The sequence below is a fragment of the Oncorhynchus mykiss genome, chromosome 19, assembly GCF_057628025.1.
Source record: "Oncorhynchus mykiss isolate SJ-2025 chromosome 19, ASM5762802v1, whole genome shotgun sequence".
NCBI classification, from domain to species: domain Eukaryota; kingdom Metazoa; phylum Chordata; class Actinopteri; order Salmoniformes; family Salmonidae; genus Oncorhynchus; species Oncorhynchus mykiss.
Window position 1 is genome coordinate 37652102 of NC_143040.1, and position 14254 is coordinate 37666355.

At 43.5% G+C, this 14254-nt stretch overlaps 1 protein-coding gene across 1 annotated transcript in view; it reads left to right on the forward strand.

The window, feature by feature from the left end:
* The window catches only part of crip2 (cysteine rich protein 2), a 66029-nt gene that overhangs the window by 20035 nt on the left and 31740 nt on the right, over nucleotides 1-14254 (forward strand). Inside the window, exon 2 of the mRNA XM_021573862.3 lies at nucleotides 13269-13363. Coding sequence (XP_021429537.1) covers nucleotides 13269-13363 — 95 coding nt within the window. The remainder of the gene's footprint in view (nucleotides 1-13268; nucleotides 13364-14254) is intronic.

Genomic DNA, 14254 nt, shown 5'->3' on the forward strand with positions numbered 1-14254 from the left:
AACAAAGCAAACCTACAGTTGACAATGTTCACAGTGTGGGTAAAACTTGACTGTAAGGGGCTGTAAGATGCATGTGAGGCCACAGCAACTGTTCACAGAACTGTTCTATCATAGACACACATCATTCACAACCTTCTCTCCCAGGGAACATGGGAGTCATAAGGATGGATCTAATAGAATCAGCGTTGAGGAAAATTTGTTTCTGAAAACATGCCAAGCCCGATATGAGATTAGCCATGTGATAGACTATATCTCAAAGGGGAAGTGCTGTTTCTACGCTGCTATCAGTGATACAGGTTTAGCAGAAAGTCATCTCTGTGATTCGGTTACGTATTTTGTTTGTTCAAAATGATGTGATGTGCTGCTACTTAGGATCATGTTAGGCAGGGAAGCCATTAGGTCTACTGTGAGCGTTATTCTTTGGACAGTTAAGTTCTCTAGCCATAGTGGGGTCTCTGTCTGTCTCTGTGTCTGTGTTTCTGTGTGTGCGTGCGTGCGAGCAAGCCCAGGCGCTTATGGTCTGTGAAAACAGGGAGTGTAATTACGCCAGACATTAGCGGTGTGGGGAAATTATAAGAGGGAACTAGTAATTTAGCAAGGAGGTCTACAGGGGGAAGGCTTCTAATGGGCAAGTGTCCCAAACGGCTTAATTACAGCAGTTTAATTATCAACAACGAGCCAGAAGCACCCAAACACCATAACTCTCACACGTGACCCACACACAAACACAGCACACACACATTCAATGGTTTTTCTTTATTGTACTATTTTCTACATTGTAGAATAATAAACTAAATAACACATATCATGTAGTAACCAAAACAGTGTTCAAATCACAATATATTTAAGATTCTTCAAATGGCCACCCTTTACCTTGATGACAGCTTTGCAAACTCTTGGCATTCTCACCACCAGCTTCACCTGAAATGCTTTTCCAACCATCTTGAAGGAGTTCCCACATATACCAAGCACTTGTTGGCTGCTTTTCCTTCACTCTGCGGTCCGACTCATCCCAAACCATCTCAATTTGGTTAAGGTCAGGGGATTGTGGAGGCCAGGTCATCTGATGGAGCACTCCATCACTCTCCTCTTTGGTAAAATAGCCCTGTCCTGTTGAAAAACAAATTATAGTTCCACTAAGCCCAAACCAGATGGGATGGCGTATCGCTGCAGAAGGGTGTGGTAGCCATGCTGTTTAAGTGTGCCTTGAATTTTTTTTTTTTATTAGACAGTGTCACCAGCAAAGCAACATCACACCTCCTCCTCCATGCTTTACGCTGGGAAATACACATGCAGAGATCATCCGTGTCTCACAAAGACACGGCGGTCGGAACCAAAAATCTCAAATTTAGACTCGAGGCCAAAGGACACATTTCCACCGGTCTAATGTCCATTACTCGTGTATCTTGGCCCAAGCAAGTCTCTTATTTTTATTGGTGTCCTTTAGTAGTGTTTTTTTCTGCAGCAATTCAACCATGAAGGCCTGATTTACGCAGTCTCCTTTGATCAGTTGATGTTGAGATGTGTCTGTTACTTAAACTTTGTGAAGCATTTATTTGGGCTGCGATTTCTGAGGCTGGTAACTCTAATGAACTTTTCATCTGCAGCAGAGGTAACTCTGGGTCTTCCTTTCCAGTGGCGGTCCTCATGAGAGCCAGTTTCATCATAGCGCTTGATGGTTTTTGCGACTGCACTTGAAGAAACTTTCAAAATTCTTGACATTTTTTGTATTGACTGACCTTCATGTTTTAAAGTAATGTTTTAAAGTTTTAAAGCTGTCGTTTCTCTTTGCTTATTTGAGCTGTTCTTGCCATAATATGGACTTGGTCTTTTACCAAATAGGCCTATCCTCTGTATACACCCCATACCTTGTCACAACACAACTGATTAGCTAAAAACGCATTAAAAAGGAAAGAAATTCCACAAATGAACTTTTAAGAAGGCACACCTGTTAATTGAAATGCATGTGGAGAGAATGCCAAGAGTGTGCAAAGCTGTCATCAAGGCAAAGGGTGGCTATTTGAAGAATCTCAAATATAAAATATATTTTGATTGAACACTTTTTTTGGTTACTACATGATTCCATGTGTGTTATTTCATAGTTTTGATGTCTTCACTATTATTGTACAATGTAGAAAATAGTACAAAATAAAGAAACACCCTTGAATGAGTAGGTGTTCTAAAACTTTTGACCGTTAGTGTATGCAATACGCATGCTGCACCCACACATCTCTGTGGCTGTTAAACAAAGTCTGAGAAGTCATCACAGACAAATAATCACTAGACTACTCCGCCTTGGACAACACTGACACAACTACCAGCATGCAACAGTACTGCCACAGGAACGGAAAGGAATGTCCAGTGGGACAGTGTTGCTACCTCGTACCTCTTATCATACTATAACTGGAGTAAAATTGTACTGAAATCCACTCAGAAGGAAGACAACATAATGACTTCTGCCCTCACATATCTGATAGCGTTTACCTCACACAACTTTTACCATTTAACGACTGGTTAGATAGAAGCAATCTATGAAGGATTGTATGAGTGTGTGTGTATGTATGTGTGTGTATGTGTTGCAATTTAGGTGTCATTTATGTAGGCCTACAGTAGCTGCCTTATATTGATAAAGCCTAACATAGGGCCCTTTACATGGTTTGCCTGATTCCATTTAGTTTTTTCTCAAATACTGTTTTCTCTGTTTCATTTTTCCAGGTTCCCGATAACAAAATGATGATAATGGTTTTCGCTCTCAAAATCACACTTTTTAAATATAAAAGCATGTTCTAAGTCCACAACAATGCTTAAACCACATCAGGAGACTTTTGAGGTCTGGGAAAAATAGAAGAAATGTGGCTTTTGAGGTGTAGTTAGGCTACCCTTTAATCCAAGTTCGCACCAGCAAGAGACCATTGTTTGGTTAGCGATGTTTTTGTGGCGCTCATGTGATTGCATAGTTTGCAAAGCAAATGGCCACTGAATTGATGCATATAATCATGATATCATTCTGCCAGGTAGACACAGGTTACTTTGTAGTTCACATTTAATTGAGAAGGTTTTTGGGAAAGCTTTTCCATCTCTGCTAGCAGAAGGTTGTCATTAGCATCATCGCTAACTGCTGTACAAAGTGTAGACATGCGCCTGCATCACATACAACACACAGAGACAGGTGCATTCCTGTGCCGTTTCTGGAAGTTTGCAGAAAACATGAATCACTGAAGCATATTGTTCATGTTTTATGATTAACTCGAGCAAATTAATGCGTTTTCTAATACTTTCAATACACTTAGGACATCAACTAAGTTCAATACATTTTTGAATATTGTTAAATTCCGTTTTAATGTCTGGATTCCGTGACTTTGTTCGGGTTCTCCACAACGTGGATTTTATAGGGTCTTACTAATATTCCTGTCAAAAGTTATTAACCTCTATAACATAGACTTCAATATACTTGTAATAGTCAGATTTGGGGTAAAATCTATTTAAATTCAGTCAATTCCAGAAGTAAACTGACATTTCTATTTCAATTCAAATTTTCCTCATTAAAAAGCAATTGAATTGGAATTGACCCCAACCCTGAATACAGTATATAAATTGTGTTTTTCATTGCATGTAAAGTATTTACATGTGTACTGTAGGTTAAATATTTCAAAATTACGGTTGGTTGGACTAATTTCTACATCAGCTGTCATGTGGACCCATCTGTTCTTCAGCCCCTCAACACTGTAAGCCCCCCCCTCTCTCCTCCATTTCCCTTTCCTGTCCCATCCCCCCATCCATCCCTTCTCCTCTCCCCTATCCACTCCAGCTGAGTACACACAGGCATTTGTAGTCTACTCCGTTGTAACTATTGCAACGCTCCTTTGATAATGGCATGTCCCATTAACCAACATGCACCTGACTCCTGAGGGGCCTATAGGGGCAGTGATAACAGAGAGAGAGAGTTTGTTTGTGTGTGAGACAGAGACAAAGGGCACAAACATACAGCAAAACAAACAACCATCCTCCCACCTCCTCCCCTCTCCAGCAGCAGACAGGAAGGAACAACATTCAGCCTGTGTTCCCCCTCTGCATCCTCTCTCCATTCTGCTCTTTTTCAATTGAATACACACAACACCCCAAGGCCAAATGGCCTTTGCTGTGGTTAAGACAATGGCTATTCAACATTCACACAATCCCATGGCAAAGGTTGGCATTCTACATCTACATCCACTAACATCATTCACCGGACCCTGGCTTTGAATGTGGTTTGATTTGTGAGGTAGCAGTTACATTCAACACTAGGGTCAAAGTCACTCTCAGACACTTGGTTTCTTGTTGCACATACATTAGAACATATTTTCAGCATCCAGCTCTTTAAAATCTGAATTCCAAATCTAACCTAGGACCACAGCCATTATGGTGATACTGTAGCTGTCTATCTTTATTTAATGCTTTCTGATTGGCTGGGTGGACATGTGGTATATACAGCAGTTGGCTTCAACCCCTCTCATCTTCTCAGATCTACAGAAGTGGCTAGAGAGTAAAGGGTTAATTTGGTATTCAGCATTAGATGTGTCCCTCTGTGGGGTGTGATTGGTACAGCCTCTGGGACACATGTGTTTGGGTCAGCTCCTGCTCCCTCAGGCTGGCTGATGCAACACCAGTGAAACTATAGCCCAACTTCCCTTCAATTCCCTGGCTCTGGAGGTCGTCTGTCGCCTCAGTCAAGGCGAGGTTTCCTCTCTCGCTCTCTCCCGCTCTCTCTCTCCGTCTGTCTTTATCCTTGTCAGCGTCCCTCCCTGAATTTAACAACCTTGTGAATTGGGCTTGCTGACGTAAATGTTCTCTCTGCAGCCTGGAGAAAAGTGGATAAGTTAAAATACTGGCATCCCGTCTGTCTGTATTAGTGTTGTCACGATACCAACATTTTACTTACAATACCATGTCAAGTATCACGGTGGGGAAAAAATCTGTGATCTGGTGTCCTGTTCGCCCCGTCCCCCGGACACTTGTTCCCATTTTCTAAATGTACTGCTCATGTAAATGTCTGTCACTGAAATTCACACTTCTACTCAATACAACGCATTGAATTTAACGTCACACTGTTCAGTGTACAATAGAATACTGCATAGAATGGCTGATTTGCTCATATTTGCTAAGGCCTACCTGTAGCCGATGTGAGCAAGACCTTTAAACAGGTCAACATTCACAAGGCCGCAGGGCCAGACGGATTACCAGGAAGGTGTACTCAGAGCATGCGCGGACCAACTGGCAAGTGTCATCACTGACATTTTCAACCTGTCCCTGACCGAGTCTGTAATACCTACATGTTTCAGGCAGACCACCATAGTCCCTGTGCCCAAGAAAGCGAAGGTAACCGGCCTGAATGACTACCCACGTCGAATGACTACCCATGGCTACTCACGTCGGTAGCCATGAAGTGCTTTGAAAGCCTGGTCATGGCTCACATCAACACCATCATCCCGGAAACCCTAGACCCACTCCAATTCGAATACCGCCCCAACAGATCCATGGATGATGCAATCTCAATCGCACTCCACACTGACCTTTCCCACCTGGACAAAAGGTACACCTATGTGAGAATGTTGTTCATTGACTACAGCTCAGAGTTTAACACCATAGTGCCCACAAAGCTCATCACTAAGCTAAGGACCCTGGGACTAAACACCTCCTTCAGCAACTGAATCCTGGACTTCCTGACGAGCCGCCCCCAAGTGGTAAGGTTAGGCAACAACACATCTGCCACGCTGATCCTCAACACCGGGGCCCCTCAGGGGTGCATGCTTAATCCCCTCCTGTACTCCCTGTTCACCCACAACACCATTATTAAGTTTGCTGACGACACAACAGTGGTAGGCCTGACCACTGACAACTATGTAACAGCCTATAGGGAGGAGATCAGAGACAACAACCTCTCCCTCAACGTGAGTATGACAAAGGAGCTGATTGTGCACTACAGGAAAAGGAGGGAAGAGCACACCCCCATTCACATTGACAGGCTGTAGTGGAGCGTATCGAGAGTTTCAAGTTTCTTGGTGTCCACATCATCAAAAGACTATCATGGTCCAAACATACCAAAGATGCCTTTTTTTCCCCTCAGGAGACTGAAAAGATTTGGCATGGGTCCCGAGATCATCAAAAAGTTCTACAGATGCACCATCGTGAGCATCCAGACCGGTTGCATCACCGTCTGGTATGGCAACTGCTTGGCATCCGACTAAGGCGCTACAGAGGGTAGTGCGTACAGCTCAGTACATCACTGGGGCCTATGCTTCCTGCCATCCAGGACAAAATACTAAGCTGTGTCAGAAATTGTCAAAGACTCCAGTCATGCAAGTCATAGACTGTCCGCACGGCAAGCGGTACTGGAGCGCAAAGTCTAGATCTAAAAGGCTCCTTAAAGGCTTTTACCCCTAAACCATAAGACTGCTGAACAGTTAATCAAATGGCCACCCGGACTATTTGCATGGACCCCCCCTTATTTTCTTGTGTAATTTAATGTATATATATATTTTTTTTACTTTAGTTTATTTTGGAAATATTTTCTTAACTCTATTTTAATTAAACTGCATTGTTGGCTAAGGGATTGTAAGTAAGCATTTCACGGTAAGGTGAACCGGTAACCTGTTGTATTCAGCACATGTGACAAATCAAATTTGATTTGGCTGGAGGAATGGGAGGAAGGAATATACACTAATAAAGGGAACACTAAAATAACACATCCTAGATCTGAATGAATGAAATATTCGTATTAAATACTTTTTTCTTTACATAGTTGAATGTGCTGACAACAAAATCACACAAAAATGATCAATGGAAATCAAAATTTACCAACCCATGGAGGTCTGGATTTGGAGTCACACTCAAAATTAAAGTGGAATACCACACTACTTAAAACAAGTCAAACTGAGGCTCAGTAGTGTGTGTGGCCTCCGCGTGCCTGTATGACCTCCCTACAACGCCTGGGTATACTCCTGATGAGGTGGCGGATGGTCTCCTGAGGGATCTCCTCCCAAACCTGGACTAAAGCATCCGCCAACTCCTGGACAGTCTGTGGTGCAACGTGGCGTTGGTGGATGGAGCGAGACATGATGTCCCAGATGTGCTCAATTGGATTCAGGCCTGGAGAACGGGCGGGCCAGTCCATAGCATCAATGCCTTCCTCTTGCAGGAACTGCTGACACACTCCAGCCACATGAGGTCTAGCATTGTCTTGCATTAGGAGGAACCCAGGAGGAACCCAGGGCCAACCGCACCAGCATATGGTCTCACAAGGGGTCTGAGGATCTCATCTCAGTACCTAATGGCAGTCAGGCTACCTCTGGCGAGCACATGGAGGGCTGTGCGGCCCCCCAAAGAAATGCCACCCCACACCATGACTGACCCACCGCCAAACCTGTCATGCTGGAGGATGTTGCAGGCAGCAGAATGTTCTCCACGGCGTCTCCAGACTCTGTCACGTCTGTCACATGTGCTCAGTGTGAACCTGCTTTCATCTGTGAAGAGCACAGGGCGCCAGTGACGAATTTGCCAATCATGGTGTTCTCTGGCAAATGCCAAATGTCCTGCACGGTGTTGGGGTGTAAGCACAACCCCCACCTGTGGACGTCGGGCCCTCATACCACCCTCATGGAGTCTGTTTCTGACCGTTTGAGCAGACACATGCACATTTGTGGCCTGCTGGAGGTCATTTTACAGGGCTCTGGCAGTGCTCCTCCTGCTCCTCCTTGCACAAAGGCGGAGGTAGCGGTCCTGCTGCTGGGTTGTTGCCCTCCTACGGCCTCCTCCACGTCTCCTGATGTACTGGCCTGTCTCCTGGTAGCGCCTCCATGCTCTGGAAACTACGCTGACAGACACAGCAAACCTTCTTGCCACAGCTCGCATTGATGAGCCATCCTGGATGAGATGCACTACCTGAGCCACTTGTGTGGGTTGTAGACTCCGTCTCATGCTACCACTAGAGTGAAAGCACCGCCAGCATTCAAAAGTGACCAAAACATCAGCCAGGAAGCATAGGAACTGAGAAGTGGTCTGTGGTCCCCACCTGCAGAACCACTCCTTTATTGGGGGATGTCTTGCTAATTGCCTATAATTTCCACCTGTTGTCTATTCCATTTGGACAGCAGGATGTGAAATTTATTGTCAATCAGTGTTGCTTCCTATGTGGACAGTTTGATTTCACAGAAGTGTGATTGACTTGGAGTTACATTTTGTTGTTTAAGTAAGTGTTCCCTTTATTTTTTTGAGCAGTGTACATGCATAATGATCTGCATGTCATTGTGTCAGTAAGGGAAAACACTGCATGAAACCTTCTACTCTTCAGTTAAAACACACACACACACTCTCCTTCCTTTCCTCACACACTCTGTCTCCCTCTCTCATACTAAACACACATTAATTTGTTGTCATTCAACAAACTACGACTCGTTTTCATGCACATTTTTTCAAATACTGCACCAAACATTTTAGTTAGATGTAAAATTGCGTGACTAAGATCTCCTCTGCAAAAAATGTAAACTCAAGAAATCTGTCATTAATTTTAGCTGAATTAATGAATTCTGACTATTTTGAAGTGTATACAAGCTACGGCATCTTAAGATGGACAAACAGTACTGTTGCTGCTTTTTCTCATTTTTCAAGCGAAGATCTGTAATGGGAGTATGCGAGCACACTCGTTCGGTTCGGCTAGGCGATGCATGCGGAAGCCTTTAGCTGCTTCTCTGTCTGTCCCCGCTCTGCTGCAGCATCGCATTAGAGGACACTAGGGGTGTACCGATGTCGGCATACTCATATTCGTAATCGTATCCGTTTTATCACACTTGATACTTGTAATCGGATTTACTCATGATCAGAAAACCCGTAAGTGTGCTTTAAATGCCGGTAAAGACTATTTCTCAAGTGTGCAGGACACATGGCTTTCGACCTTTGTCTCTCCCGAGCCCGTACGGGAGTTGTAGCGATGAGACAAGATAGTAACTACTAACAATTGGATACTACGAAATTGGGGAGAAAAAAGGGGTAAAATTCCCCCCCCCAAAAAAAGAATAATTAAAAAAATAAACTATATACATTTGTAATTTTATCTTCTAATGATCTGTCACTCGGTAAACATGCTTGGGCCAGAATAAATAAAAATAGCAAGCAAGCTAGGGCTTGGATCATGACGTAACAACAGACGTTGTCAGCAATGGAATATTTAAACGGACAAGATAGGCCTACTCAACAACACCAGGTAGACCACGAAAACAGCCATATGGCCTCAGCAAAGTTGACAGCAAACTAGATTGAACAACAATGACTAGCTACGGATTCTGATTCATACACAATGTTTGGAGAAGGGCAGACTTGTGCCTTGAGATGAGTGACTGTGAGTGAGTGAAACAGCCATGCATGTGTCTGTCTGTGGAAGTGAGAGCAGAGGAAGAGTGGCTTGTTCTAATCCAATCGCTGCAGCAAGCTCAACCGATTACACCGCCCGCTTCAATACAGACAGACGAACTAGCCAATGGCTGTTTAGAGCTTCACACTGTTTGAGTGAAAGAGAAGCATGCTGGCAGCTGATTTGATTTTCTTTTACTGATGTCGTATTCGGAAAATTCTCCATATCCGTTATGATACTCGTTTTGTCCGAGTACTCGGCACACCAAGACTGTCCTCAGGGCAAGCCTGGTTGTAGGTTGATAATGTTTGCGTTGCATCTGGGACAATATTAGCATTTTACCCTAACCCTTTTCCTAACCTTAACATAATTATCCTAACCTCCCACGTTAATTATCCTAACCTGCTTCGAAAAGTCACTTCTGCTAGTCAAAATCGGCAGATTTGCCCTGAGAACAGTCTTGGTTTCCACTAATGCGATACAGCTGCTTTGTGTGTGAGAAGCCATAGCAACTGCTCCATTTGGCTGCTGCTCAGCGCTCATGAGACAGTTGCCTATACACAGCAGATAACAACCACATTAAGAGATTTTGGCAATGAAGGCAGCCCTTGTACTTTTCTAGAGTCTGATGAACTCATGGATATGGACATGTGTAATTGTGTACGCCTCTGCGTGCATCTGAGGTAAAGTCGTGACTGGCTACAACTGGAGCGAGTCAAGAGAGTGAACCGAAGAAAGGGGAGGGGAAAATGGCTATTTATTTTGTAAAGATTTTAATAAGGTATACTATATTAGGCCTACACAGTTTTTTTTGTATGAAATGCTCTACACATTACATATTTATAACCCCCCACCCCTTCCCCCCTCAAAAAAAGCTCATAACTATTCCTGTACTGCCCAATCCTGTAGACTGTCTATCCTGTCCTGTACAGCACTTGACTATAGAACTTCACGGAATCCCGCAGGAATGAGAGTCAGCCGTTACTGGGTGTTATTATTCAGAGTTACAGTTGCATTCAAATATATTGTAGGGCCCTATAGTTTTTGCGAAAAACTAAATGCAATCAGGTGAAAAAAGAACCGATTTTTATAGGGTCAAAATATTGGCACCCTTGCACTTTTCTTAAATAATTCCCTATTTCTTCTCAAATAAGTTAAAATTCAAAAAAACATTTGGTCCCCACACCTTATTGGATTTTTAACATTGCAGAACCAATTTTAATTTTGTTGACTTAAGTTTAAACAATTTTTTAGAAAATAAAGACATGGCATGGACAAAACTATTGGCACCCGGAGCTAGTACTTTTTTGCACAGCCTTTGGCCAAGATAACTTTAGACAAACTCTTCTTGTAGCCATCAATGTGCTTGCTGCATCTTTCTACTCACTGGCCACTCCAGAACAGTCCAGTGTTTCTTCTTGAACCATTCCTAGGTGTTTTTTGATGTGTTTGGGATTGTTATCCTGCTGGAAGACCCACAACCTTCATTGGAGACCTGGTGTTTGGACACTTGGTTGAACATCAGACCCCAAAACACCTCATAATCTGCTGATTTCATGATGTCTTGCACACGTGCAAGGTCCCCAGTGCCAGAGGCAGCAAAGAAATGCCACAGAATTCAAAGAACATAACACCCTCACTACAATCAAACATGGGGGAGGTTGGATAATGCTGTGGGGTTGCTTTGCTGCCTCTGAAACTGGGGGGATTGAATGTGTGCAAGGCATCATGAAATCAGCTGATTATCAAGGTGTTATGGAGTGCAATGTTCAACCCAGTGTCTCTTTTGAAAGTTATGGGTCTTCCAGCAAGACAACAACCCCAAACACATCAAAAGCACCCTGGAATGGTTCAAGAAGAAACACTGGACTGTTCTGGAGTCGCCAGCGATGAGTCCAGATGTGAATCGCATCCAGAACCAATGGCAAGATCAGAATCATAATAATAAATAGCGCCTTTTAGCAGACGCTTTATCCAAATTGACTGTCATGCATGCATTCAATTTATGTATGGGTGATGCTGGGAATCGAACCCACTACTGTGGCTTTACACGCGCCATGCTCTACCAACTGAGCTACAAAGGACCAAAACAGTAGTTAGTGGAGGGTACCCCTCAAACATTGATGAATTAGAGCAGTTTGATGCTGAAAAGTGGGCAAAATTCAAGCTCATTGGTGGCTCCAAGAAGCGATTGTTGGCAGTTATCTTCGCCAAAGGGTATGCAACCAAAAAAAAAATGTCTTTGTTTTCTGAATTAAAATTGGAAACTTAAACTTACAAGAATAAAATTGTTTCTACAATGTTGAAAATCCAATTACAGGTTCTGGAGAACCAAAGTATATATAATTGTTTTCTATTTATTTGAGAAGAAATAGAGAATTATTTAAGAAATGTACAAGGGTGCCAATATTGTATGTTCTCTAGCCATAGTGGGAAAGGTTCACACTGTGTGTGTTTGTGCCTCCAGTCTCCCAGGCTGGATAATGGTATGCGTGTGTGTGGTATCGTATAGGGGGAGTGGTTATCTGGAGGATAGCCAGCGGATAGACAGCCGGACCATCCCCCTACACTGCAACACACACACACACACACACACACACACACACTATAACTCACACACTCATAACCCAGACACCCCTTTTAACAACTTCTCTCCTCTTACAATAATAACATCCATTTAAACTGAAGAGCTGTTTATTTGTTCAGTTTATCACCTAACCCTCATACAATGACAGAGGGCTGGCATACCCTTCTGTCCCTCTGCACGCACAACACGCACACACACAAACACACAATGACAGAGGACTGGCTGGCTGGCATTATAGCCTCTTCATGTCCCTCCTATCCCACTCATAAATTCTCTTTGGACACTGTCACTGTTTGGTCAGAAGTCATTGATTTAGAGGCTAATCTGTGATTTGGGGGAATTTCCCCTGACCCCTGTAACTATTATCACTGGTGATATGTTCAGGTTAGGCTGTGTTATGTTGTGTTTGTGGGAGGTCCACCTGTAGTTACTGTCTACATCCTCCTTTTGTTTTAGTGCAGTTGACAGTGAAACTGTCTTGGAGACAAAATGAACAGCCTCGTCGGAAGTCACTCGCTGAGCTGAGGGGGATCTGAAACAATCCTTCTGAAACAATCCTGCTCACTCCAGGTGGAGAAGCGAGGGAGGGAGAAATGGGGCGATAAGGGAGGTGTACTGTAGGAAGCGGCCTGACGTCCGGCTGATTGTGGCCTGCCATGATTAGAGAAGGTTTTTCCTGTAGTAAGTTAGCTGGTCCTGTAGGCCTCTTCTGGACCATTGTCTGAGGGAGGGAGAGGGAGGTGGGTATAATTGGAAACTTGGCTATAATTAGGACCACTCCTGTCTGGGGAAGTGTCTGGTCTGGGAGAGAGACTAAGACTGGTGAAAGGGGATAGAAACGGGGTGGATGAGAAGGAGTGGGGTTGGGGGGGCAGATCAGAGTGGGGGATGAGGGGGGGGGTATAGAGAGAGAGGAAGGGGGAGGAGAGGAGGGATATTAAGGGATCTGGGCTAGCTGTTGACACCCTGCTGTCCAGCTGTACTCGGCCTCGTGCATATGTCGTCTCTGTGTGATGATGACATTATTACAGCAGCGTTCTGTATAGTGCACTAGCAGCCTCAGACATTATCCTAATGCTCCTTTCTCTGAGCTCTGAGGAGGCAAGAGAAGAATTAGTGGAGTGAACAGAGAATCATTCTACTGTAAAGCAATGACCTACATTCTGTAAGGAAATTAAAGTTACAACCTTCTGAGAGATAAGGATGCGTAGTCATTGATTTCAGTGAAATGCCTCATTATTTAAGTGTATTTACACTCATGACGTCTTCTCGTCCTCTCTCTCATCTCTCTCTCTCTAGCTGAGAAGGTGTCATCTCTGGGGAAGGACTGGCATAAGTTCTGTCTGAAGTGTGGCCGCTGTAACAAAACCCTGAACGCAGGGGGACATGCTGAGGTGAGCGATAATCAATGATGTCTATGGGTCTATAGGCTCACAGGCATAGGATCAATCCCTATAGGTCCACGAGGTATAACCTAATCGGGAAAACCAAGTTTTATATTGACTGATTGACACACACAGACACTCACTCACACACTCACTCACACTACATCCAGATACGGTTGAAGTCAGAGGTTTACGTACGCCTTAGCTAAATACATTTAAACTCAGTTTTTCACAATACCTGACATTTAATCCTAGTAATAATTCCCTGTTTTCGGTCAGGTAGGATCACCACTTTATTTTAAGAATGAAGTGAAATGTCAGAATAATAGTAGAGAGAATGATTTATTTCAGCTTTTATTCAATTCACCACATTCCCAGTGGGTCACAAGTTTACATACACTCAATTAGTATTTGGTAGCAGTGCCTTTAAATTGTTTAACTTGGGTCAAATGTTTCAGGTAGCCTTCCAGAAGCTTCCCACAATAGGTTGGGTGAATTTTTACCCATTCCTCCTGACAGAGCTGGTGTAACTTAGTCAGGTTTGTAGACCTTGCTCGCACATGCTTTTTCAGTTCTGCCCACAAATTTTCTATAGGATTGAGGTCAGGTATTTGTGATGGCCACTCCAATACCTTGACTTTGTTGTCCTTAAGCCATTTTGCCACAACTTTGGAAGTATGCTTGGAGTCATTGTCCATTTGGAAGACCCATTTGCAACCAAGCTTTAACTTCCTGTGACTGATGTCTTGAGATGTTGCTTAAAACCAGTTGAAGCTAGGGGGGCGCTATTTCATTATTGGATAAAAAAACGTGCCCGTTTTAAGCGCAATATTTTGTCACAAAAAGATGCTCGACTATGCATGGAATTGCCAGCTTTGGAAAGAAAACACTCTGACGTTT